Source organism: Vanellus vanellus (assembly GCF_965231255.1).
Source record: "Vanellus vanellus genome assembly, chromosome: 24".
Classification (NCBI taxonomy): domain Eukaryota; kingdom Metazoa; phylum Chordata; class Aves; order Charadriiformes; family Charadriidae; genus Vanellus; species Vanellus vanellus.
Genome location: NC_138929.1, coordinates 3,922,329 through 3,949,115, shown reverse-complemented (window position 1 = coordinate 3,949,115; position 26,787 = coordinate 3,922,329). Strand labels below are relative to the sequence as shown.

Here is a 26,787-nt window from a genome sequence, read left to right as displayed (position 1 = left end):
CACCATTTTCTTCATTTAATTTCATGTCAGCTGTTTGAAAGATTCCTAAATGATGCTGGGACATACCTTACCCGTGTCTTCTAACAGCACCCTGCTAAGGTGCCCCCTGAAGATGGTAACAGCAGGGCTGTAGAATGGTTTGGGTTGGAAGGGACCTTGAAGATCATCAAGTTCCAACCCCCCTGCCCTGGGCAGGGACACCTCCCCCCAGCCCAGGTTGCTCCAAGCCCTGTCCAACCCGGCCTTGAACACCTCCAGGGATGGGGCAGCCACAGCTTCTCGGGGCACCCTGCGCCAGGGGCTCACCGCCGGCACAGTCAATAATTTCTTCCTAATATCTCATCTCAATCTCTCCTCTTCCAGTTTGAAGCCATTCCCCCTCATCCTATCACTCCATGCCCTTGTGAAAAGTCCCTCCCCAGCTCTCCTGGAGCCCCTTTAGGCACTGGAAGGGGCTCTGAGGTCTCCCCGGAGCCTTCTCTTCTCCAGGCTGACCCCCCCCACCTCTCCCAGCCCGTCCTCCCAGCAGAGGGGCTTCAGCCCTCCCAGCATCTCCGGGGCCTCCTCTGGCCCCGCTCCAACAGCTCCGTGTCTTTCCTATGTTGGGGGCTCCAGAGCTAAGACGGAAACAAGAGATGGGATTAAAAATACTAAAGCTTTGCTGAAAAGCTGCTTGCCTGGAATTACTCTCCTTTGCTTTGCTGCCCCGTATTTTTTTCTGGCTGGGTAACTTCTCTGGGGTTAAGCGTTCTGCTGCGGTGGTCTGTATGTCTGTCTGTACAGACACACAGAGATATGCGGTCTTTGTCTTTTTGTAGAGCCCCGCGGGACTCTCCTGCTGGCTGGCAGCAGGGATGCTGCTCCGGAAAGCGCGGACGGCACAGAGCCCGGGATATTGTCCGTTCAAGCAGCGGCTCTGGGCAGCCCGGGCTGCATTGCATAACCAGATTAGATTTCCTTTTTAATCCCACTTTGGACAGTCACAAGCCTAAAAGCGATGTGGAAATGAGATTTTGTAGATGCTAAAATGTGGGCACCCTGAGCGTGGAGGTACACCACCGCGTGCTACTTAACGGCTGAAAGACGAAAAGCCTGGGATTTGGGAATGGAAAGGGGGTAGGAAGAACGGGAAACTCCACTTGCATGGCCTCGTTGCTTTAGATTCATTTCTCCTAAACGCATCAACACCTTCCAAAAAAAACAGGGCGGGCCAGGTACCATAAATTTCAATGTGTGTGTATTGGTTTAATTGACTCTGGAAGTCGTCAGCTCGCCTGATGCGTTTAGAGGCAGATAAGGGTTTCAAGAGAAAACTATCTAACAAGGTTCGGGAACACCTGATCCTTCTGGCTGGTTTTGTTTTGTGGGGTTTTTGCTCCTTTTAAGTAGTATGTCAGCTAACACAGTTCGTATATCCCAGGATAAATCGCTGTGGTAGTAACTATGGACAAGAGCACAAGATTTGGCTCGACCTTTTATCATTGAATGATGACATGTTCTCTCTTATGAGTTTGTGGCACCAGAAAATGCTGTTTTCTAGGTAATAGATTTGTACGTTTTTTTTTCCCCAGGTGGGTTAACCTCGTTATCCGTGTACTTGAATGATGGGGGAGGGAACCCAGATGTAGTTTCACGGGTGACTTAAGCCGTTGCCCAAAGAGTTGATCCTGTGCTGTCTGTCACCTCCATGTCCTTGCAGCAGCGCTACACGTTGAGTAGCCCTTTGACGAACCAGATCAGTAGACTAATCTGACTGAAAATTAACCCTCTGGAAAATATGTATATTAATTTTGAGCCACAAATTAACTAGTGTGGAGGGAGTGGGGCAGAAAGCTGCCTTTCTTTTGGTGGTATTCCGCATTTTAAGGTAACCGTGAAACCACAGCTTTGCTAAAACAGATTGGTCTTGTCTTTTTTTTTCAAATGCAGTTGAGTTTGTCTACAAACGGTCTATTCTTGGGAACCAAAGCATGGCAGCACTTACACCTTGTGGGGTTTTTTTTTTTCTTTTTTTTTTAAGCTTTTCCCTTGAATATCTTCCAAAATGGCACAAAAATGTTCCTTCTTACAGCAGGCTTACAAACAGCAGTCGCTGCCGTGTAGTGCATCCCTTTGCTCACCCAAGGGCTTACTACTGGGAGCAGTTCTCCCGACACCTACTGATCTCGTCTTGCGCTTCGTTGCGTAATATTTCTTCAGAAACAGTTAAAAGCACTTTTTTGGGGAAATACTTTGTCTTGTAAAAAAAAAAAAAAAAAAACAAACAAACCCCCAACCAGCACCGTAGGTTCTTGTGTATGGTAAAATGCCAAAGTGGGTGTTAGATTTGGTAGAGCACATCTGGGTCTTGGTAAATCGCTGAGATTGATGGGTTACCGTGTATGTGAGAGGAGGGGGTTTTTAAAAGCCCAGTTGTGGGAGCAGCGGGAGCCCGTCTTTCACATCGACTCGCTGGGAGCACGCCTGGTGAGTGACACCGAGGGAGTTACAGCACGGAGTGTAGACACCGATAGGCAATTTTATGGTGTTAAGTCCGAAGGAGCTGCTGTTTGCCCGGGCAGCGAGCATCGCAAAAACCTGACTCGCGAGAGAACGGGGAGCTGTGCTGCAGAAGGGTCGGCGCAAATTATCCTTCTTGCAGTAGCAGGAGAACGTAAAGGTCACCGGGTCACACATAACTTACGGAGAACAAATTGCTCACAGCTTGGCTGCGAGGTAAAGTGCTAATCATAAATTCGAAGAAAATTAAGCAGAAGGTGAGCGTAGTCTCTATGCACCAATACTGTGCTTGAGGGGGAAAAAAAGAAATTCAGGGAGCAGAGCTGCTGGTTCTTTTCTCCTAATATCCCACATGAAGAGCTCTCAGGTGTATTTAAATCAGTGCCACCGCACTTCAGAGCCCCCCTTGAGAGTCGGTGGGGGCAGCTCAGGCGCTCAGCCCGTCCACCTTCGCATTCCTCAAGCCTGTTCAAAGCTGGAAACGCAGTTCAGCTCCTGAAATTGGTTTCGTGCACCGTTCGCAGACTGTCTTCACAGAGGCAGAGAGGAGCCCAGCCTGGCTCCGTGTTGTCTTTTTTGTCTTTTGATATAGAAAAGGTATTTTTGATCTCCCTAGGGAATCTTTTCAAGATCTTCTTATTGAGTTACCATTTCTCCGGCACTTTTTTTTCTCGCAGGTTGGGGGAGCTGAATATGCTTTCAGCATTTTTTAGTTATGTTTCTCTGGAATTCCAAGGGTTTTTATCAATCTGAAGATTTGTTGATATTTTTTAGATTATACTATTTCTGCCATTTTACTTATAAAGTCCCTGTCAATTCAAAAAGAGAAGTGATTCCCTCGATGCGTTCCCCTTATCTTTCCCGAGAACGCCTGTTGCCGCAGCGCAGCCTGAGAAATTTAGATTTTCAGCAGCTAAATTGCGTAAAACCAGCTGGAAGGAAACGGTTGTGTAGCTTTCATCTTGGAAACCGAAACATATCCCACTCCAGGTAGACGCAAGGAACGGCAGCCCTTCGTGGCTATCGGCCCTCGGCTTCCCATAGTCTCTTGGAGTTGGAGAAGATTTACCGAAGATTTAATGTCGTCCATTGAGTAGCTTAGAATTGTGCCAACGTTACGCTGCTTGAACTCAGAATTTTAAGGTCAGATGGCTGAATTTTCTGAAAAGCTTTAGCATAACTGTTCAGCCACGTTGGACACGAAAATAAGGGGAAAAATGCAGCGTTTTGCTGGAGGTAGATTCCCGTACTCGCTCCGTTTGAGAGGTGCCAGCACCTCCGGCTTCGCCACTTGGGCACAGCTGGGTCTCCTTGGTGTTACACTGCTTTTGTTAAACCCCTCTTGAGGCTCTAAATTGGAGTGAATTCTTGTAATCTTACTGACTTCAGTGATCTGAGACAACTTCATTTACATGATGACTGTATTATTGGGGAAAGAGTTGTAAAAATCCGGTTTAGTCGTGGTAGCCGTATGCTCACACTTATTTTAAAATTTGCTCTACTTTGGTGAACTCCATCCCGAACCATGTAAAATGTAGAGTATTATTAGATTAGAACCACAGTCAGTCACATTAACATTTCAGGATTTTAAAGTAGTATTTTTAAATCATTTGCACCCAGGGAAGTGATTAGATTTTCTGTTAACCTCAACATTATAGCTCAATTCCATTAATACACGTTTTTCTTTTGTTTAACCAATGCTGTGTTATACTGTGTTAATTTAACAGGGGGGAGACACCCACAAAAAAGCAAATTGAAAATTCTCTTAGTTCTAATTAAAGAAATTCCCTTCCTACGTAGTCAAGACAAGGGAGTGTTGGGAGGTACGTGTTACCTCTCCTGAACACGGCTTTTTCAGTACAAAGAAATGTTGCATCATTCTTCCGGTATTAACAGCAATTTTTCTTGCCGTGTGGCACTCAGACAGCGTAACCCAGTAATCACCAGTTCTAACTGAAACCCCAAATCTTGCAGGTTTGTTTTTTGATTTTTTTTAAAAAAGGGAGGAAATGGAAAGGAAGAAAGACGTGGAGCCAAGGTAACGAGTGTCCATGTGAGGGGTGATGACACGGGAACATCTCTGTGTCTCTCCACTGCGCCCACAGCCCTGTGCACACCGGCTGTACCGCTGCCTGACGCGCTTACGGCACTGATAGCCGCAGCAAAGTACCAAAAAAATTAATTAAAATTCCCTTTTTTGTTGCATTTCCCTGGTCTCCAGTGATTTGGGTGACGGTTTCAGGAAGACAGTCCTGAGTTGGTAATAAAAACCTTTCCAAAAATCCCCAAAAGTTTAAAAAAAAAAAAAAAAAAAAAAAAAAAAAAAAGGTGATCTTTACCTGTGTGTGCAGAACTTTTTACCTGTTGGGAGAGATGGTGTGTGCTCCGAAACGAGAGGGCAGCACTTTTCAAGAGGTTATGATCCAAGAAAAAAAAACCACTATAAAAATAATTCTTTAAAACTCCCTTTTTCGGTTCAGCCGCATATGCATCCATTTGCTCTGCTGTTTTCTTTTTCCCAGAAACTCAAAGCTTCAACTGTATTTTCTTCCTACCCCATCCCGGGCAAAGACGCACAATAATTCATTTTTTATACTTTGACATTTTTCATGCTAATCGTCAGAAGACGCTTGGCACGGGAGTTGGGCATTCAGATTTTTGAATGGACACAAATTTCTTAGGAAAGTTCGCGTTTCGCGTACACAATGAACGCCTCATTCGATTTCCATTACCCGTGAAATGAAACATGAAATCTCGTGGTATTTAGACCACACGGAAGGGTTCTAAGGTCTGTTTAAATGTTAATAGAGAATTAAAATGCCCTTATGTAATACCAGCTCCCGTCTTTTTTCCTCTTGGAGAATATAAAATAGCAGCAAATACACTACTAGTTATTAACTTTAAATTCTTTATCCATTAGAAAAGTATATCTTCGAAGGTGAGGGCAGGGTTGGCGCAAACGCCGGGAAATTACGTCTTTTTGCGACCGGCGTGAGCAGCGGTTGTCTCGGGGAGCATCTTCTGTCCCGGCATCTGGCGGCTGGTCCTCTCAGGGTGGTCCTGGCGGAGGTGTGAGCGTCTGGCAGACTTGTCTGCCTCCGCCTGCGCCGCAGGAGGGAAAAAAACCCAAGCTAATAGTACAAGAAAGGTTATAAAATGTGACTTGAAAAGTGTGACTTGCAGAAAAGCGAATACCTCTCGCTCTTCCGGTCAGAAAAATACGCGGTCGGGCGGCAGTATTTGAGCGGGCGATGGAAGTGATTGGAAGAAACTGGTCATAAAAATGGGTTTCTTACTACTGAAACATGTGCGTATTTCCCTCTGTCCCATGGTTTTCCTGGAGGAGTCCGGGAAAGGTCACGTAAACGGGGTGAGGGCGGTGATCCGGTGTGGAGAGACCAAACTGAGAGAGGGGACACCGCAGCGAGAGCCCTCGAGCAGCACAGGGGAGGAGCAGAGCAGAAGCTTGTTAAGAATGCCGTTACCTCTGCCCGAGGGGAGAGGATGGATACGCAAATAGCAGCGAGAGGAATGTGGCATTGAACGAAATGCGCTGTCGCGGGGGGAAGGCAGCTCTAGTGAGGTCTGCCGGAGAGCAGGTGCTGTTGCGCAGGCCCCGCAGCGGCACAAACGCCTGCGCCTTTCTTCTGCTTTTACTTTCACGATGGGGTATGGTTAAACTCTGACTGAGGTGCAGCTCTTCATACGAATTATTCCAAGGAGAGAGAAGAAATGAAGGTGGATGGAGAGCAGCCCTGAGGAGAAGGGCCTGATTGACGAGAAGCTCAACATGAGCCGGCAACGTGCGATGGCAGCCCAGAAGGCCAACCGTATCCTGGGCTGCACCAGAAGAAGTGTGGCCAGCAGGGCGAGGGGGGGATGCTGCCCCTCTCTTCTGCTCTGGGGAGACCCCCCCCGCAGTGCTGCCTCCAGCTCGGGGGTCCCCACAGCAGAAGGACACGGAGCTGTTGGAGTGGGGCCAGAGGAGGCCCCGGAGATGCTGGGAGGGCTGGAGCCCCTCTGCTGGGAGGACGGGCTGGGAGAGGTGCGGGGGGTCAGCCTGGGGAAGAGAAGGCTCCGGGGAGACCTCAGAGCCCCTTCCAGTGCCTAAAGGGGCTCCAGGAGAGCTGGGGAGGGACTTTTTCCAAGGGCATGGAGTGACAGGACAAAGGGGAATGGCTTCAAACTGGAAGAGGGGAGGTTGAGATGAGATATGAGGAAGAAATTCCTGACTGTGAGGTGGTGAGCCCCTGGCGCAGGGTGCCCTGAGAAGCTGTGGCTGCCCCATCCCTGGAGGTGTTCAAGGCCGGGTTGGACGGGGCTGGGAGCAACCTGGGCTGGGGGGAGGTGTCCCTGCCCAGGGCAGGGGGGGTGGGACTGGATGGTCTTCAAGGCCCTTTCCAACCCAAACTCTTCTGTGATTCTAAGATGCTTCGGATAACCCCCAAAACTTAATATGGTCCCATTTGCGTTTGACACTTTCTTGATAACTTAGACCAGATATCCAGCTGAAAATCAAGTCATTAAATCCGAAGCCTATTTATTAATACAGCTGTAAGGAACCTGAGTTTGGGGTACATGTAATAATGGGATCTGATCTGCGCATCAGTCATGGCGAGCAGAATCCGGTGACTCAGATGGGAGCAGCGACCCCCCCCTTATTGCCGTGTCCCCCAGGAGACCCAGCTGCAGAGCCCACCCCCTCCCCGGGCTGCCAAATACCCATTTCAAGTCAGGTCGTTTGGTGTTTGTTGTTCAAACAGTGCATTGAAACTAAATTATCTTCCACTATTTGTTTGCCATTTCCTTGGGAGATTTGCCTCTGCAGTATGCAAATACTATTTTTGAGGAGGGTGGTTTTTTTTTTTTTCTCCCTCGTGTTTTATCTGCAGTCACTCTGTCTTATTAGGCAGGATAAGGTTCAGAATTGCGGGGACGCTTTCAACGGTTTCATTTTATATTTTCTAAGATAAATTGATCTTGCATAATTTTTGAAGTACTGAAGCGTATTCTCAGGAAAAATTACTTCTAGTTCCTCTGGCCTTAGATCTCTTTAATTATTCCTCAGTTCTAAATCAGGAAGATAAATCTCAGCTCATCAGCCTGAGAAATGGCAGGAGAGTTGTACCGACAATTGCCGAAATAACCTGTGGCAAAATGTGCAATGGATCTGGCAGCTCGCGCTGACTGCAGTGCGTCGGGCACCAGTCTCCTCGGTTGCAGCTGTAGAAGATGATGATGATGATGATGATGGTGATGATGATGATGAAGGTGGGAAGAGAGCCAGGCCTTGTGTTGATGAGAAATAACTCCTCGCTTCTTGTAGGACCGACAGTAAATGAGGCCACTGGCCATCGTCGTACTCCTCCCTGGCAGCGCACACAGTCTGCCCCTGCAAAACATCTGGGATTGCAGCTGGCTGCTCGGTCCACAGCCACGGCAGGGGCTGAATCCGAGAATCGTTATGGCTGGAAAAGACCTTTAAGATCATCAAGCCCAACCGTTATCTAACTCTACCGGGCCCACTTCTAAACCATGGCCCTGAGCACCATATCTAGACGGCTTTTAAATACACCCAAGGATGGTGATCCACCACTGCCCTGGGCAGCCTCTTCCAGTCTTTGATAACCCTCTCAGTGGAGAGGTTTTTCCTAATGTCTGACCTAAACCTCCCCTGGCGCAACTTGATGCCATTTCCTCTTGTCCTGTCGGTTGTAACTCGTGAGAAGAGACCAACCCCACCTCTCTGCACCCGCCTTTCAGGTGGTTGTGGAGCGCAATTGAAATGCAGAGTCTTTAAATAAATAAAAGAAAAATAAAAAACCAGCGGCAGGATTGCGGTTCTTCCCAGGAAATGAAACAATTCTTCTTCTGTGTGTGTGTTGTAGGGACTTGAAAAATATTCGGTTGCTGTTTGCTTCAGAAACTCCTTTCTGCCTGTTGTGCAGCAATTAGCGCCGTTGGGTCGTCATGCCTTTGCCGTTTGCTGTTCTGGGGCAAGCAGAGTTGACCGTCTTTTCTTGATTTGTAGTAAAAGTCTGAGTGCTGCCGTTCCGTAGACCTCAGTTCCTGGGGGAGTGTGAAGAACGGCTCTGAGGCTTCCTTCCTCTCTTGCTCACCAAAATCCACATCCTAGAAGATCAAAGCAATTTTGAAAGATCGTTCAGCCCTTCGCATTAGAAAAGCTTTTTAATTACACAGCTCAGTAAGTGTTGGCAAAATTGCGTTCCTCGGAACCCATCACGAGTCCCATCGTGGCTAACCCACCTTCGAGCTGCCAGCTGGAACCACTTCCCAAGGGGGGGTCTCCAAAGTCCAGCTTGGCATTAAGAGCTGGGGTGACCAGTTGCCCGTCATTTAGGCTCCAGCAATCTTGGCTTCATGTTGCAAACCTTTCCCTGCATCGTAAGTGGGAAAATCCTGCAGCCCGTAAGGAGGCGGTGAGGAGGAGATGGGGCTGACGTGAATGAGCGCTCGGCTCTTGGTCTGTTAACTGCGGCTTTTATGTAAGAGATGAAATATCACAGAACTCCATTCATCTGAAGCCGTTCTAAAAGCTGCGTTTGAGGACTTAAAAAGGGGAGAAAGGAAAAAAAAAAAAAAAAAAGAGACGAACAACAAAACCCTCTTAACAGCAGCTTTCTCGGAGGAAAGCAGTAGAAGTGCCAATATTGCACGGTAAAGAATATTCCCGTGCCGGTTCCCGTGCTGGTTTGCTGCCTCTGGTCAAAGCAAGCCGTGTGTTGAGCGGGGAGGTGCCGTGCTCGATGGCGCCGCCTGAGAGAGTTTGAAAAACTGAGCTTCAAAACCTGGGCGTGCTCTCCCCGCGAGTCTCTTCAAGGAGGTTTTTTTCCACAAAGTTTCAAATGAGCGCAATTAGTACTGATTGAGGAAAGCTCCGCGCTGCCCGGGGAGCCGCCACCAGCTGCTGCGTCTGAAACAATCACCTAAAAACACGTCACGTACGTTTTGAGAGTCAAAGACGGTTTGGGCAGTACGGGTTGCGTGTGGCGTGTGGGCTGTGCCTCTTAAGAAGAACAATTTGGCACTGAAAATCCCGTGGAATTAACGGGAGGCTCTGCACTGCCCTGGAGGACTGCGGGTCGCGCTCCGTGGGCGCCCAGCGCGTTTGTAGTGCAGTATTTCCTCGGTGTGCACAGGATTGGCTTCTATGAGGGTGTTTTCCTGAAGACTGAAGTAAAAAAAAAAAAAAAAAAATCTGCTAATAATCATACTGTAAAACTGATCCTCTATTCAAAGACTAATGGGAATTTTCAAAAAAACCCCGAGTTATTTTATTTTTTTGTTGATGGGTCATTAGGGAGGAAATAACTTTTAGTTTTAACTGGTTTTATATCAATTGGAAAAATGAGCTTTTATCAGTTTGTTGCTACATTGAATGATCTCGTATAAAGAAATTAAATTACCAGCAGGATTAATGTTTCCGGTCATCCCTGATGGCTCTGTTTGGGCTTGATAGAATTAAAATGGGACTGGAGCAGGACGGAGTATGGAATTTAGAGGGAGGAAATGTTGTCCTTCAGCAGCTGATAGATATATATATAGAGAGAGATATATACACACACGCGCACTCTCTCACATATATATATTTAGCAGCAAGTCCCGTATGGGGGTTTTGTTTTCTTTCCTTTATTTTTTCAGAGAAGCAGGAGCAGCTGCAACGGGGTGACTTGAACAGAAGTCAGGAGGATATTTAACAGAACTCAGTAAAGAAAAAGTGTGGTGGCTTCACGGAGAAACAGTAGTCCTTTCAGCCAGGAGGTTTGTTTATTGTGTGCGAGGCAGCCTTGGCGCAGCCCAACTGCTGAGCGGTGTGTGCAGCGCATTAATAACTCCCATTCAAGGGGAGAAGATACGCCTGGAAAGGACGATAATCCTTATCCTAATTTAATGGGCTGCATAAGCTTACCGCAGTGTCATTTACGAGTATAAAGGAAAAGCATTCGGACTTTGATTATTCTTTGAGTATTTTCTTTTAAAGGGGGTCTCCTTTGCCTGAATATTCCCTTTCTAAACTCTCCCCGGATCGGTTAGGGTTGTTTATCCTGTGGATTTTCAGCGTGTCCCACATGCACTGGCCAGTGCGGGGCAGTCCTGGCTGCCCGCTTTTTATCTGCTTGTCTGACAATCAGCTGCAGTGAAAAGGGATTTTTATTTAACAAGAACTGATTATCTATTAAAGGAGGAGGGCCACAAGGATGCTGGGAGGGCTGGAGCCCCCCTGCTGGGAGGACGGGCTGGGAGAGGTGGGGGGGTTCAGCCTGGGGAAGAGAAGGCTCCGGGGAGACCTCAGAGCCCCTTCCAGTGCCTAAAGGGGCTCCAGGAGAGCTGGGGAGGGACTCTGGATCGGTGAATGGAGTCATAGGATAAGGGGTAATGGTTTTACACTGGAAGAGGGGAGATTGAGATGAGATATGAGGAAGAATCATTGAATCATAGAATCAGTGAGGTTGGAAGGGACCTTTAAGATCATCAAGTCCAACCGTTAACCTACCCTGATAAAAACACCACCACTTCTAAACCATGTCCCTAAGCACCTCATCTACCCTTTTCTTAAACACCTCCAGGGATGGTGAATCCACCACCTCTCTGGGCAGCTTATTCCAATGTTTAATAACCCTTTCAGTGAAAAAATGCTTCCTAATATCCAACCTAAACCTGCCCTGACATAACTTGAACCCGTGAACATAACTTCTCTCCTGCAAGGGCGGTGAGCCCCTGGCACAGGGTGCCCCGAGAAGCTGTGGCTGCCCCATCCCTGGAGGTGTTCAAGGCCAGGTTGGACGGGGCTGGGAGCAACCTGGGCTGGGGGGAGGTGTCCCTGCCCGGGGCAGGGGGTGGCACTGGATGATCTTCAATGTCCCTTCCAAGCCAAACCATTCTGCGATTCTATTAAGGTCGTACTTTTGATGAGAAAGTCGGCAGCCGTGCGTGTGTTTGCATCATTTGTAGAGGGACACTCCAGCTGACGCTGGCGTGGGTGCACGGATGGTGCGCCGAAGGCTGAAGTGGGAAGGACGGACCTGCCTGGTACCAGGCTTCTGGGCACGCCTGGGGTTTGTGGCCCGGGACTGGATACCCCCAGGATACTCTGGATCTGCCTCCGGTTACTGCAGCAGCGTCTGCTCTTCCACCGCACATCCTTTGGCTCAGTTACAGTGCAAACAGTGGACATAAATTGCACACTTCTTTATGCCAAAGGCACATTCATTGGCCTGTGCCGCCCTAACGTGGGTGAAACCCGCAGCTGAACGCTGGAGATGCCCTGAGCGCGCTGCGGTGGCTTTAGCGCTTACAGAAAATAACTTGCATCCACGTTAAAGCCACTGCTTTCGAATTGCGGCATTTCAGCGCTAATCTGCTCCTTCCCAGCGAACATCTAATCAACTTTACAAGAGTAAAAGAGCATGAAGGACTTCTAAAAACAGACTTTGACGGTTTTGTCTCCTTTTTTTCCCCTGGCTCCTGTCGTTTACCTTTTGTCCGCTCTCTCTCTCTGTCCCGCTTTTATTTTTTTTTCTTACAACGTGCATAGAGAGTTCAGGCAATTTGAAGAGCAGCATGTAAAATTGCTGCCAAATTTAAGCCCCTTCTCCCCACCCCTTGTTACAGTCTCTGGATCTTGCTTGGTTTTTGACTGCAGCACAGTTTTGTAAAGATTTTCCCATGGTCATTAGGCACTGTATGGAAAAAAATGTTCTTCTTAGTTTTGAAATTTTCTGCCTTTCAGATTTGTTGAATTGTTACATCTCGTGTTGGGTGGAAGGGAGGAAGGGCGCAAAGTCCAGTGCCGTGAGCTACTCTAGAGAGCTGCATCCAAATATTTACCCATTTCACAGCAAAGCATTAATGTCAGCTTCGCAGGCAGTCTTTGAAGAAGTCATTTAATTAATTAGTTCAATTTGAAATAATAATCTTCTTGTGGTAATTGACCAAAAACTAAAGAGAAAAAAAAAAAAAAGCAGTATTGTATACAGAGTACTGAGCAGCCGAATATCGCACAGCATGATTTGCATTGGTGAATATTTAATGTGAATTTTTAGAACAAGAACGGAGCTGGTGATCTGCAAAGACTATTTTTAAGTTTTCTGTTTATAATTTGGAAGATTATTTCAAGCATTGGGGTTTTCATTCCTTTGTTTTATAATATTCTTTAAATTACGTGGCTGAAAAGAGTTGTTGTGACATGGCAGAATAGAGGGTAAATTCAGATGCAAGTGATCCAAATTTGTTTTAACTACTTTCTCTCCTGTCTTCCACTCATTGCTTATCACCATATTAAAAAAAAAATAAAAATTACTATTTCTTGTACTGATTGATGGAGCTTTGTGGCCAATGTTCACAGTAGTCACTCCCCTCTGGTACGGTCCGGAGGTGTTTCGCACCGAACTGTGCAGCGCCCGTCGTGAAATCCAATTTTAAAAATATTTGTAATCATTGGGCAGCCGTGGAAAAAGCATTGCTTAAAAAGCGATCGCTGAACTGGTCGCTGTAAATGTCACATCTTGGTAGGCAGTGCCGCGTGTGAGGTGATGCCTGAGGCCGTGGCGTTTGGAGAGAAATACCTCCCCAGTCAGGCTGGTGGAATGAACCCTTCGTGCTTCTTCGTCATTTGCTGTGTTTTCCCGTAACGCTTTGGGGATGGCCGCTCGTGGCTCTGCCCCGCGGGAGCAGCCCGCTCATCGGGAGGCGGGCGCTCGGCTGGCGGTGGGACGATCCGTCTGCTTCCGCTGGAAAATGGAATAAAAAATGACTTGCGCTGTATTATCTGCCGGCTTCCGAGAGAGAGAGAGAAAGTTTCTAGCTGCGGTTTCCGCTCCAGCCACGCTTATTCATGCAATGGTGGCACCTTCGGCAGAGAGCAATACATTATTCCTATTTAATCTAGCATTGTAAAGAAAACTAAATTTGCCCCTGAACAAGTAAGACCGGAATAGGAAAGTTATCTTCTTTGGTTCAGACAACATTTTTCTCATTTCTTCGTGCATTTTTGCTGGTCTGTTGAAAGTTCAGTTTTTCTGCCACTAATTCTGGCTTTATGAACAGACAAATATTAACATCCAAACTAAGCAGCTTTAAAATAATCGAAGAGGGGATTGTGGGCTTCAGCATCAAATGCACTGTTGAGTTGTTTTTTACGTAGTAGAAAATGTCGACTGTCTGTGCCAAGCGTTGCGCGTACGCCATTGAGTAAGTTTTATGATTGGGAGAACTTAGATCAGATATAAGAGACTCCATTTCTCCGCATTCCATGTGTCTTTTTTATTTGTGAGCATCAACAGGAGACCAAAGCAGAGCAAATAATGACGGAACGTGAGAAAAAGTTACCACAACGCTACTTTACTCTTTGTTAGGGGACATGAGACTCGGTTCATCTCAGCTGCATGGGCTCAATGTACTTACAACTCTGTGTTTTGCTTAAAAAAGGAAAAAATACATTAACCAGAAATGAGATCTGAAGACTGGGTGTGATGTAGTTGTTTCCTTTCTCGTGGCAGCCACCAGCTCAGCCCACTTAGAAGACCTGGCTTACCTGGACGAGCAGAGACACACTCCCCTGCGGACCTCCCTCCGAATGCCGCGGCAGAGCATGGCCGGTGCCCGCACGCAGCAGGACCTGCGAGGTAGGAGCACGCCGGAGGCTTTGGGGCTCTCACCACCGGGATCTCGGGGGTAGGAGCTTGTGCTGCAGCTGCTTCACCCACATCCTTGTGAATACGCTGCAGCAGGATTGTTTTACCTACAGGTATTACACAGAATGCCAGACTGGTGGGAAGGGCCCTCTGGAGCCCCCCCAGTGCCACCCCCCGCCAGAGCAGGGGCACCTCCAGCAGTGGCACAGGACACCTCCAGGCGGGTTTGGAATGGCTCCAGAGGGGGAGACTCCCCCCCTCTCTGGGCAGCCTCTGCCAGTGCTCTGCCGCCCGCACAGGAAAGTTTTTCCCCATGTTGAGAAGGAATTTCCCATGTTCCAGTTTGTGCCCATTCCCTCTTGTCCTGTCACTGGGCACCACTGGAAAGAGCCTGGCCCCATCCTCTTGCCACCCACCCTGTAGGCATTGATCAGCATTGCTGAGATCCCCTCTCAGCCTTCTCCTCCCCAGTGTGAACAGCCCCAGTGTGTTCCAGTCCCTGAGCATCTCCGCAGCCTCTGCTGGACCCTCTCCAGCAGTTCCCTGTCCTTCTTGACCCGGGGAGCCCCGAACTGGACACAGTGCTCCAGATGTGGCCTCCCCAGGGCAGAGCAGAGGGGGAGGATGACCTCCCTCGCCCTGCTGGCCACGCTCTGCTTGATGCCCCCCAGGATGCCATTGGCCTTCTTGGCCACCAGGGCACATTGCTGCCTCGTGGGCAACTTGTGGTCCACCAGGACTCGCAAGTCCCTCTCTGCAGAGCTGCCTTCCAGCAGGACAACCCCCAACCCGTACTGGTGCGTGGGGTTATTCCTCCCCAGGTGCAGGTACCTGTTCCTCCCGAGGTACATCCACCCTTGTATCACGTAGGGATATTCCTGCAAAAGTTCCCCAAATTCCTCTCCCCAATTGCTCCCCTACCAGCCCTCTGTCAGCCTCTGAGCACTGCGGCGCTAAGACTTTGATAGTTTCTGAAAAAAGAAAAAGAGAAATTGTGATGGGCTGCGATTTTTTTCTTCTTTTTTTTTTTTTTCAAACAAAAAGCAAAGGCGCACAGCCCCCGCTTCGCAGCGCGCCGGCAGGGAAGGAGCCGAGCGCAGTGCGTGGGGCCACCGTCCCGACGCGTCCCTCGTACGGACGCTCACAATGCCGGTATTCAGGCAGCCCTTGGACTTCTGAAAGGCCTTTTTGAGAGGGGAAATTTTTGTGGTTCTTCCTGGCAAATTCCACAAAAAAGACGTTAGCAATGGGAAGAGGAGCCAGGGCTGACGGTTTCGTGTCGTGCGTATTCCCAGGCAGCTCCAGCTGGGTTCACCCCATGGCCTTGGGGTTTCAGCCCACCCTACAACTTCCGTCCCCCTTTTAATCTGAGCGCGGTCTTTGGCTGAATCCTCAAGCGATCACCGCGACAGCGCTGCGTCTGCAGCAGGTCGCCGGGTTAACGCTTCATCCCCATCATTTGTCATTGCACGGAGGTGTAAATGGCTGAGAAAGTTCGTTTGGGATTTTTTCTGGTCATTGTGCCATGAGACGAGTCACGAGTGGTGTCCCCCAGGGATCGGTGCTGGGGCCCGTTCTCTTTAATATCTTTATCAACGATCTGGATGAGGGGATCGAATGCACCCTCAGTAAGTTCGCAGACGACACTAAACTAGGGGGGCGTGTTGATCTGCTTGAGGGTAGGTTGGCTCTGCAGAGGGATCTGGACAGGCCGGACATATGGGCTGAGGCCAATGGTATGAGGTTCAACAAGGCCAAGTGTCGGGTCCTGCACTTGGGTCACACCAACCCCATGCAGCGCTACAGACTGGGGGCGGAGTGGCTCGAAAGCTGCCTGGCAGAAAAGGCCCTGGGGGTGTTGGTGGACAACCGGCTGAGCATGAGCCAGCAGTGTGGCCAGGCAGCCAAGAAGGCCAACACCATCCTGGCCTGCCTCAGGAATAGTGTGGTGAGCCGGACTAGGGAAGTCATCATCCCCCTGTACTCGGCACTGGTGAGGCCTCACCTCGAGTACTGCGTTCAGTTTTGGGCCCCTCACTACAAGAAGGACATTGAGGTGTTGGAGCGTGTCCAGAGAAGGGCTACAAAGCTGGTGAAGGGTCTGGAGGACAAACCTTATGAGGAACGACTGAGGGATCTGGGGTTGTTTAGCCTGGAGAAGAGGAGGCTGAGGGGAGACCTTATCACCCTCTACAACTACCTGAAAGGAGGTTTTAGAGAGATGGGAGCTGACCTCTTCTCCCTGGTGACAAGTGATAGGACAAGAGGAAACGGGTTCAAGTTATGTCAGGGCAGGTTTAGATTGGATATTAGGAAGCATTTTTTCGCTGAAAGGGTTATTAAACATTGGAATAAGCTGCCCAGAGAGGTGGTGGATTCACCATCCCTGGAGGTGTTTAAGAAAAGGGTAGATGAGGTGCTTAGGGACATGGTTTAGGAGTGGTGGTGTTTTTATCAGGGTAGGTTAATGGTTGGACTTGATGATCTTAAAGGTCCCTTCCAACCTCACTGATTCTATGATTCTATGATTCTATGACTGGTTTGTTCTCACCTGCACATAGGGAGAGGGGGTACGTTGGCAGTACATTATACTTTTCTCTGGGTTTTTTTTTTTTGAGCAAGTGCCCACCGCCCGAGGTGAAGAGATGAGGAGCTGGAGGTGACAGGTTGGGTTTTCGCTCAGCACCGCAACCATGACCCATTCAGGGATCGCTACCAAATCCGCGAGCCCCCGACTGGAAGAAAAAAGAGTGGTTTTGCGTCGCTTTGGATGGCAGTCTGTAACGAAATCATATTGGCTGGTGAGGCAGTTATAAAAATGTATTAGCAGGCAGTAAGTGAAGGAAGCAAAGTTTGACAGACAAAATTTCCATATGTTCAAACGGAGTAGCTTGCCAAGGCTTCGTAATTTGCAGTGATTGCATCCAAAACATTAAACTTTATTGTAGGAACAGAATCAAATTGTTTTCCAGACACACTTTTAAAAACCTTGTAGCGCTACATATTTTCATTCTTCTTTTTGTTCTTTTTTTTTTTTTTTCTTTTTTTCTATTTTCGTGAAGGTTGCATGAGAACAGCGGCAGTGTTCCAATTTTGGGGGATTTGTTCCTGATCCTAGTTGAGGTACTGTGCTATTTTTAAAAAGAGAGGGAGAAGAAGAGGATGTAAAAAAAATCAAACCACCACTATTTGGAAATATTTTCGTTTCATCGAATATGTGAGGTGGTTTTTTTTTTCCCCAAAAAATACTACATGTTCCAGATATTACTGTGAAATTGCGTCGGTCTGGGCTGTTACAATCACCAGCTCTTTGTTCCAACTGGAAATCCTAAACTTGGGTTTAACATATATCTCCAGTTTTGGCACTGGGCTGAAATAGCGAAGCACCTCCTGGCCCTGCGTCGGGGGACACGTTACAGCCCACTGGTTTGTTCCCAGTGTTGAAGAATCCCAGTGCAGAGAGACTAAACGGGAGACTATCCTTGATATTTTTTGCTGAATGTGTTATTTTAACCAGGGGAGTAATTGAGCAATCCCAGTGGCTGAGAGCACGACAGGTATTCGTACCAGTGGCAGGTTTTTAAAAGGATGGTGAACGCGATTTTTGCTTTTCCTATTTTCAGCCAGCGGCATTAGAAGCTGTAACCCGAAGTACAGGATGATGACCGTGACATACCGTGGGGCAGGAGCCAGATGGCAGCCAAATTCTGTGGCCTTAGAACTGTTGATGACTGTTGCCATCATGATTTTTTTTTTTCTCCAAAAATCGCATGTTGGCGCTGCTGCAGGGTGTGAAGGCCTGTGGTGGTTGGGTGAGGTTTGGAGCGGAGGAGAGGACTCCCCTGAGCCAGCAGTGTGCGATGGCAGCCCCAAAGGCCAACCAGATCCTGGGCTGCATCAGAAGAAGTGTGGCCAGCAGGTCAAAGGAGGGGATTCTGCACCTCTACTCCACTCTTGTGAGACTCCACCTGGAGTACTGCCTCCAGCTCTGGAGTCCCCACCATAAGAAGGCCATGGACCTGTTGGAGCATGTCCAGAGGAGGGCCACGAGGATGATCCGAGGGCTGGAGCACCTCTCCTATGAGGAGAGGCTGAGAGAGTTGGGGCTGTTCAGCCCGGAGAAGAGAAGGTTCCGGGGAGATCTTATTACGGCCTTCCAGTCCCTAAAGGGGGCCTACAGGAGAGCTGGGGAGGGACTTTTTACTGGGGCATGTAGCGATAGGACGAGGGGGAATGGCTTTAAACTGGAAGAGGGCAGGTTCAGATGGAACATTAGGAAGAAGTTTTTCCCTGTGAGGGTGGTGAGGCCCTGGCACAGGGTGCCCCGAGAGGTTGTTGAGGCCCCATCCCTGGAGGTGTTCAAGGCCAGGCTGGAGGTGGCCGTGGGCAACCTGGGCTGGTGGGAGGTGTTCCTGCCTATGGCAGGGGGGTTGGAACTCCATGATCTTCAAGGTCCTTTCCAACCTAAACCATTCTATGAAAAGCGTGTTCTCAGCACTCATGTTCAAACCAATGTGGCAGTGAGTGTTTTCTTACTGGCGAGATGCTCACCAGCACGCCCTGCCTCCGGGACCCCTGAGATTCCAAGGCCTGAGGTGGTGAAATGTCCCACCGGGCTGGCAGGAGAAGAGATTTGCTTTGCTGGGGTCAGTGCCCAGTGGTGGTGGAATGTCTGGACGGGCAGGAAGGTTGGACATAGGTGGATAAGTGGGTATGTCTCTTCTCAGGGTTTTGTTCAGCCTTTTTTAGGACAGGATATGCTATTCCCGGGTGACAATCAAGATGCGTATACTCTTGTCCACTCAGATAAAGACAAATCTTTGGATATCCTTTGTTTGGGGTGTTGTGGTAAAAGGTGTAGGCGTCACAAAGCCCCAAAGCCATCTGCTCCTCTGAAGAGAAACCAAGATTTGAGTTCGGGTCTCCACCACGTGAAGCGGGAGTTTATTGGATCCCAGAGTTTTTATATTAAGTCAGTCTTGTCTCTGCGTTAGCCCCCAGGACCGTTTGGTACCCGTTAGGCTTCTGGCTTTCAGAAGAGCGTTATTGTACATTTTCACTCACTACTATGACATATCACCTATATACACACATACACGAGTAAAGCAAAGCTGTAGCATATCAAGCACAAATCTCAGCTTGATGTTTTCCAAATGGAGTCTTTTTTTTATTTAATTTTATATACCTAGTATTGCTGTCATGATGCAAACAAAAAATTTCCCTTGTCAAATGCACTGCTGGAACACTTAATTTACATCAGTCGGACCACTGCAGCTGCTTATCTCTGCCAGGTCCGTGTGCTGTCGCTCGTGCAATGTGCCATCCTCCGGTGGGAAGCCCGTCAGTCGCGCCCAGAGCTGTGATGGGGACATGGGGACACGCAGCCCCAGGGCTGCCTCTTCCCCTCCCACCGCCAGCGGTTTCGCTTCTCCGGCGCCTTCCCGTGCCAGCACATCCCGCTGCGCTCGCGTGACGGGCCCCGGCGAGGGGAATCAAACGAGCTGCTTGTGAGCTCATGCAATTCAAAAGCCGTCTCCACCCTAGGATAAATTTAAAGCATACTCATCGTTTTCAAGTAGGAATAAAAATACACCTCCTGTCTGCAGCATTTTTCTGTATCAGTTAAAAAAAAAAAAAAAAAACAAAAAAACAAAACAGGAAAAGGAAATACAAATCACCTAACATTTTTAAATAGAAGTTATTTTCCATAGGCATATCTGATGTAACGTTAAATCCCAGCCCTTTTATCAGCTCTGGCTTAAAGGATCAGGTCCCTGGTCAGGTCTCCAGGAGATCTGAGCAATGGGCATCAGTTCAGTGGTTTCCCGGGGTGGTCCCGGTGCAGTGCTGGAGTGGGGTGTGGGGACGGGTGGCAGTGCCCGGGGTCGGGGGGAGCAGCTCCACTGCTGCTGGAGTGGGAGGGAGTGGGTGCCAGTGCCTCACCACCCTCAGAGGGAAAATTTTTTTCCCAATATTTCATCTAACCCCTTTTTCAGTGTAAAACCGTTCTCCCTCGTCCCATCACTCCTCTCCCTGATCCAGAGTCCCTCCCCAGCTCTCCTGGAGCCCCTTTAGGCACTGGAAGGGGCTCTGAGGTCTCCCCGGAGCCTTCTCTTCTCCAGGCTGAACCCCCCCACCTCTCCCAGCCCGTCCTCCCAGCAGAGGGGCTCCAGTCCTCCCAGCATCTCCGGGGCCTCCTCTGGCCCCGCTCCAACAGCTCCGTGTCCTTCTGCTGTTGGGACCCCCTGAGCCGGAGGCAGCACTGTGGGGGGGTCTCCCCAGAGCAGAGCGCAGCAGAGGGGCACAATCCCCCCCTCGCCTTGCTGGCCACGCTGTGGGGGACGCAGCCCGGGGTGCCGGGGGCTTTCTGGGCTCATGGTGAGCTTCTCACCCACCAACACCCCCAGGGCCTTCTCCTCAGGGCTGCTCTCCATCCCTTCATCCCCCAGCCTGGATTTGTGCTTAAGATTGCCAAAATCTTACTGTAGCACAGCTATAACCTCTTCCCGTGTAGATAAAGCATCCCGCTGTTGTAATTTGATAAACGATTTTCAATGAGTTTAGCCCAAAGCCTGGTGCAGTAGCGTTATCTGTACCCCTGAGGGCTTCAGGCCGGAGCAGGAGGGGAGGTCTGCCTGGGGATTAAACCACCCCCCCACGTCCTCATGGAGCGTGAGCGGGTGAAGAAATGACCCACGTCAGCAGTTGCTGAATGACGGTTGTGCTTTTTCAGTGTCTGAGGGCTTTTAAAACTTCAAAGAAACCAAATAGTCTCCACTGGAAGCAGCTAATGTAAATGATGGGAGCAGGATCATGCCAAGAGATAAGCAAAGCGATAGGGTTTTTTTTAACTTAAATCCTCTGCAGCCCTGCTCGGGGAACTCCACCTCTGCAGCTTCATGGGCTTTCTTGTAAAATATGCTGTGAAGACATCCAGATTTTGTATTGTTGTTTTCGTTTGCGGCGTGCCCTATGATCTCAAAACAAATTGAATTCAACTTCTGTGATCCACAGCTCAAATTTTCCAGAGTTCACCGCATCGGTTTCCACGTGTGTTGTATGTCAAGCACAGTACGTGTGTGGCAGTCAGAAGGTGTGTTCAGAGCTGCCATTCCAGGTCTGGAATCCTGTCCCGTGGATGTAGCTCCATCCACGTCACTTAGCCCTGACTTGAAGGAATTATGTTGTAAAATTCGAGGTTTGCAGCTGAAACGCGCAGTGTGACGAACCTCCCCCTGAGCGGGACTCACCCGCTGTCTTTGTGGCCACCTTCCGAAAGCCTTTAATTAAGAAACCATTTCAGCAATGAAGTGGGAAGATCCAGCCACTGTCTCTGCCAACACAAAGTGCTTCCATCACATTTTTTTTTCCCCCCAGATTTATACGTATCATCTCCCAATTACAGAACTCGGAGGCAGAACGCACCATATGAGTTGATCTTTCTAATAGCATCTTCGCACCGGATCTGTGCATCGTTGTTACTCTTTTTAGGTGTGCGTTCCCTGTGCCAAATGGAAAGAACGGCAAATACCCTCTCCCTCCACCCCCAAATGTTCCTGAAAAAAGTTTCAAGGCTGTTTTGGGTTCGGTTGTGCATTTTTTTATAATCTAATGCATACAAAAATGGGAAAAGTCACGTGATCAATAGCCATGTTTTCGGGTGTCAGCATTGCCCCGGCATACCTGAACTGTTGGAGGGTGTTTCTTCCGCTCCTTGTTAAATTTACGTTGCCTGCAGCACTGCTTTTGCTCCAGAAAAGAGAAAATGCTTGGACTGGTTTAATGCTCCAGAGCGCTGAGATTTTTTTCGTCCTCATTGTATGGAACAGGTGAACAGACCTATATCTATATATCGAGCAGACATGCAATACTGTGTCACGGGGGAGGGGACAGCTGCCTTGGAAAGTGTCCCTGTGGCGTAGCCTTTAATTCCGGTGAATCGAAGCAAGAAATTTCATTTCTCCAGCTTCTCTTTTCCCAGCTGTAAACGATGTCCTCCTGTAAAATTCTCTGAACTCCTTTGGTGGAAAATGCTGTGAATGAGCCAGGTGCTTTTAACAACAAACCTGTGGGTAATAAACAAGCCTGTATTTTTTTTTCACCTTTTGCAATGAAAAAATTTCTAAGGAAGATTAAACAGCAGTTTCCGCCCTATAGTTTTACTGTTTGCATTGATGTTTATGTTCTTTCCCTGTGTTTCTTCTTTACAGTACGCTTCGCACCTTATAGACCTCCCGACATCTCTCTGAAACCGCTGCTCTTCGAGGTGCCCAGCATCACCACCGAGTCCGTCTTCGTTGGCCGGGACTGGGTTTTCCACGAGATCGATGCGCAGCTGCAGAGTTCGAACACCAGCGTCAACCGAGGGGTCGTGATCGTCGGGAACATTGGGTTTGGAAAAACCGCCATCATCTCCAGACTGGTTGCGCTGAGCTGCCACGGCACGCGGATGAGACAGATCGCTTCCGATAGCCCACACGCCTCTCCGAAACGTAAGTACAGCAGTACACAGATCTTCAAAAAGCAGAGAGCTTTTCTATCAACTTTTATAATGGTATTGGCTGGAAAGATCCCCTCCCTCTTCTTTTGCTTTGTTGCCAAGCAAAGGAGGCGCCTGACAGCGATATTTATACTGCTTCTGCTCCAAATGGACTTTTCGAAGAGTCGAAATACCGTCTCTCTTGTTTCCCTGACTCAGAAACATCACAGATTGTTTCTGATTAGGAAGACTCCAATTTTAATTGCCAATATTGTATTACTACAAATCCACGCCAGTGCAGCCCCCTTCCCGTAGGGTTTGTTTATGTGGGTTTATCCTGGTAGAAGTGTTCGGGGTGAGTCCCCGGCCCGTGTGGGCTCTGGCGCCCGGGACTGCTCTACCTCCAATTCCCATCACTCGGTGCTGACATGTTTGTAGGTGGGGACGACAGCATTTAAAAATCATTCAGCTCTCAGTAAGTGAATAAGACAGGACTAAAAATACCGGGTTAGGTACCTGAAGGTATCTTCAAGGATGTAGGTCACTGTATCTCAGTGAAACTGCAGTTAAATCTGTTTACTGGAATGCAGTGCTCTTTGCCGTGCCGAAATCTCTGAAATGTCACTGAACGTTGGCATGTTGAATCGTGTCACTTGTCAGAGCTAAATGAGCAACGCGTAGTGAAAGGCAGGGCTTGTTTCTAGATTTTAACGGCAGCGCTGCAGTGCACCAACTGTACGTCTCCCCGGTCTGCTTAGAGGGATTGTGGAGATTAAAGAGACTACTGTAATTAACTGCTTCTGGACCGAAAGCGTGGATATTTCAAATGAGAAAGTGCCCTGCGTCTTTCATGCACAAAGATCTTTGGTCACACCGAACACGCTGTTGTTTAGTTCGCCCTCTGGTTTCTCCGTAAAGTTGGAAGCTGAATGATTCCTCCCTGTTAGTCAGTGGGATGGAGACCTTCAGAATCAATCGCCTAATTTGACTTTATTTCCTAAAATCATCACAAGCCCTAGTCCAGCTATAGAAGCTAATTATTCTACAAGTTTCTTTGATTTTTTTTTTCCACATGCTGAAAAAAAAAATCTAGTATGCTTAGTAAAATCTGTGTTTAATAATAAATGCTAATTAGGTGACTTGACTATACTACAGCAGTTGTGCTATCAGCATTAGCAAACTGGCATAAAAACAGCCTCATACTCTTAATTCCTCCCTCAGAAAAATAATACAGGTGAAGGTGGTGTTGCCTGCTCAAAATCAAGAGTATGCATCACTGCCAACACATTCAGGGTTTAATTATGTAGGCAGTAGTCGTCCTCCTTTGCTGTTTGCCATTAAATGGGTCATTGTTTGCATTATGATTTCAAGTCGAGCTCAAGGATGCATCGCAGCATCCCGCTCAGGAAAATCCTCTGCTGGTACCGTCGGCACTGAAGAGGACTGTTGCTTTTAAAACGTTCCCAAAATAAAGAAATCATTAATTAGACACAGCGTCAAGTACTGCGTGTCTTGGTGTCGTTCAGAAATACTCTTTATGAGTACCTACGCGGGGAAATAAGAGCGGTTGGAAAATGTTCTCCGCAAAGGCCAGGTGAATGGACTGTTGTAGCGAGCTACTGGCAAAGGCAATTTCTGCTCTGCCAGGCAAAAGAAACAGCTGAAACGCAACAGAAAGCAGTTAAACTTGGCAGAGGTGATTCCAGTATAATTCGTTATTTGCTTGCAAGCCTTTTCCAGATCCTGGTGCTACTCCTGCTTCTCTCCCTCTGATTACATTAATGGGCTTCAGATGGATATGTTAGCTGTGCCTCTCCATTTATTTATATTATAAAATAGGCACATAATTCAGAAAAATTGGCTGTCTTCACTGAAGAAGGACTCGGAACCAAATTAACCAGCGATGGTTCATGATGAGGGAAGACCTATTGGCAGAACTGCAGAGTAGGAGAGTGTTGTACTGAAATATCCCAAACTTGAAGGCAGAGCGTACCTTCGAGGGTGCACAATTCACTCAATCGTTGGGATTATTGTAAAGTCAATGAGATTAGTCAATGAGATTACAGCGGGGAAGATGAATAAGACAAGCTCAACACTTTATCTTAGCAGTCCTTCCCAAAAATGCTGCTTCCAAAGGAAGTTTCTTGGGGCGCCTCTGGCCTGGCTGGGCGGTGTCGCAGTCTCTTGCTGCCTGAAATCCGAACCAGAGTCTTTGCGGAAAGTATTTTAACTGCCGTGATCTGCTAGAAAACAGTCTGTTATAATAACGTCGGTCGTGCCTGTCCTGTAGCAATTCATACCCTCTCTCCTTGGGACAGATGTGGATGCAAACCGGGAGCTGCCCTTAACCCAGCCGCCTTCTGCTCACTCGTCCATCACCAGCGGGAGCTGCCCGGGGACACCCGAAATGCGCCGGCGCCAGGAAGAGGCCATGCGGAGACTTGCTTCACAGGTACGGAACCATTCCTCTCGGGATTACCCGGAATCCCAGACAGGGAATCCCAGGGTGGGAGGGGCCCTCTGGAGCTCCCCCAGTGCCACCCCCCACCAGAGCAGGGGCACCTCCAGCAGTGGCACAGGACACCTCCAGGCGGGTTTGGAATGGCTCCAGAGGGGGAGACTCCCCCCCTCTCTGGGCAGCTGTGCCAGTGCTCTGCCGCCCGCACAGGAGAGAAGTCCCTCCTCAGGTTCACATGGAACTTCCTCTGCTCCAGTTTGTGCCCGTTCCCTCTTGTCCCGTCACTGGGCACCACTGAAATAAGACCGTTCCCACCCCCCGGCACCCTCCCTTTCGGGATTGATAAGTGTTGGTAAGACCTTTTTTTTGGTCCTTGAGAAAACGTCAGTTTTAGTGGACCCTGGTGGAAGGTCTCCTGCCTTACATCACTTGGTGCACTGGAAAATGTGTGTGTTCAAATGCTTATGGGGAGAGTCTAGAGGAAAACTTCTGGAACAAGTTTTATTACCCTAGGAAAGTCATTTCTGTAAAACGAAATTCCCATTACATCAAATACTACTCCCCTTCTGCTCGGAGGGTTTCTCTTTCCCAGCCATCAAACTTCATCCTTACAAACGTTATAATACGACTTAGTTACCAGAATCATTGTAATTTCTCTTTAGCAGTGAAAAACAAAATTGCCAAGTGTTTGACCGGTGTTTCATTTTGAAAGGAGCAGGGATCACACGGCGGGTGAAGGCGTTGCTGCTGTGCGTGCGCCTGGGCGTTTTTTTGGAACGGTCTTCAAAGCAGATCGTAGCCTTTGGAGCGATACACAAATCATTTGCTGTTATGGCACGAGTAGATTGTATATAACACTATCACTTACTGTGGGTGAGATTTACGGCTTGAATTGTATTGTATTGCTGAGATTTAGCCCTACTTTTGTGGTGGTGGGAAGGTGCCGTTATGCTGCTCTGTAATCCGAGGAGCTTTCTCCTCCTACACCTTTTGAGAGGATGTGAGCAGTTAATGCTTTCCTGTTGCCTGCTCCCACTTTGGAGAGGATAACGTCAGGCAAAGTCTTTGTTCTAAATTATTGCCAGGATGTGTTTTGCTTGGCCTTTTGTGCCAGATGCTGTCTTGTCCTATCTGCTCTTCTGCTGCACCCAGATGGCGAGGCAGAGAGCGTGCGGTATCTGCGTAAATAAATACCGAGACTCGATAATCCCCTCTTCCACGTGGAGTTCTTGAAAGGAATGCAGCGGCCAGCTCTGGTTTTGTTCAGGACGCATTAGTCATCATATGCCTTGCAAATCTTTGCATTACAGACTACCAGAAAGGCCAGTAAAGTGTGCTGTCTCTGCTTAAAATACCTCATCTATCTCGACTTTCTTCCCCTGAGTGCTTAAGTAATCCCGCCGGATACGTAATTGATAAATGGATTCAGTTTTAGCTTCAGTTTCCTCCTGAAGAAGGTACGGGATACGCCTCTCTCGACCACTGCATAGATCATGCACCAGAGCTTTTTTTACATCTCTGATCACTGGAGAAAAGAGCAAGAAACGATCTTTATAGCCAAAAATAAAGTAAAAATAGGTTGCTATACCTTGGCTGCAGACTGCTTTGGGAAGACGTTTTAAAACCCTGCTCGTTCCCTAGCCAAATTTTTTTTTGCAAAACTAATCCTGTGCTTTGCTGTCGGAACGTAACAAATG

At 48.4% G+C, this 26,787-nt stretch overlaps 1 protein-coding gene across 3 annotated transcripts in view; it reads left to right on the top strand.

Moving 5' to 3' along the window:
• TANC2 (tetratricopeptide repeat, ankyrin repeat and coiled-coil containing 2) overlaps positions 1–26,787 on the top strand; it is a gene marked incomplete at both ends in the record, with an annotated part of 215,383 nt that overhangs the window by 126,450 nt on the left and 62,146 nt on the right. For all 3 annotated transcript variants that reach the window (XM_082494745.1, XM_082494744.1, XM_082494743.1), the window contains 3 exons: positions 14,019–14,144; positions 22,364–22,645; positions 24,951–25,084. In XM_082494745.1, coding sequence (XP_082350871.1) covers positions 14,019–14,144; positions 22,364–22,645; positions 24,951–25,084 — 542 coding nt within the window. The remainder of the gene's footprint in view (positions 1–14,018; positions 14,145–22,363; positions 22,646–24,950; positions 25,085–26,787) is intronic.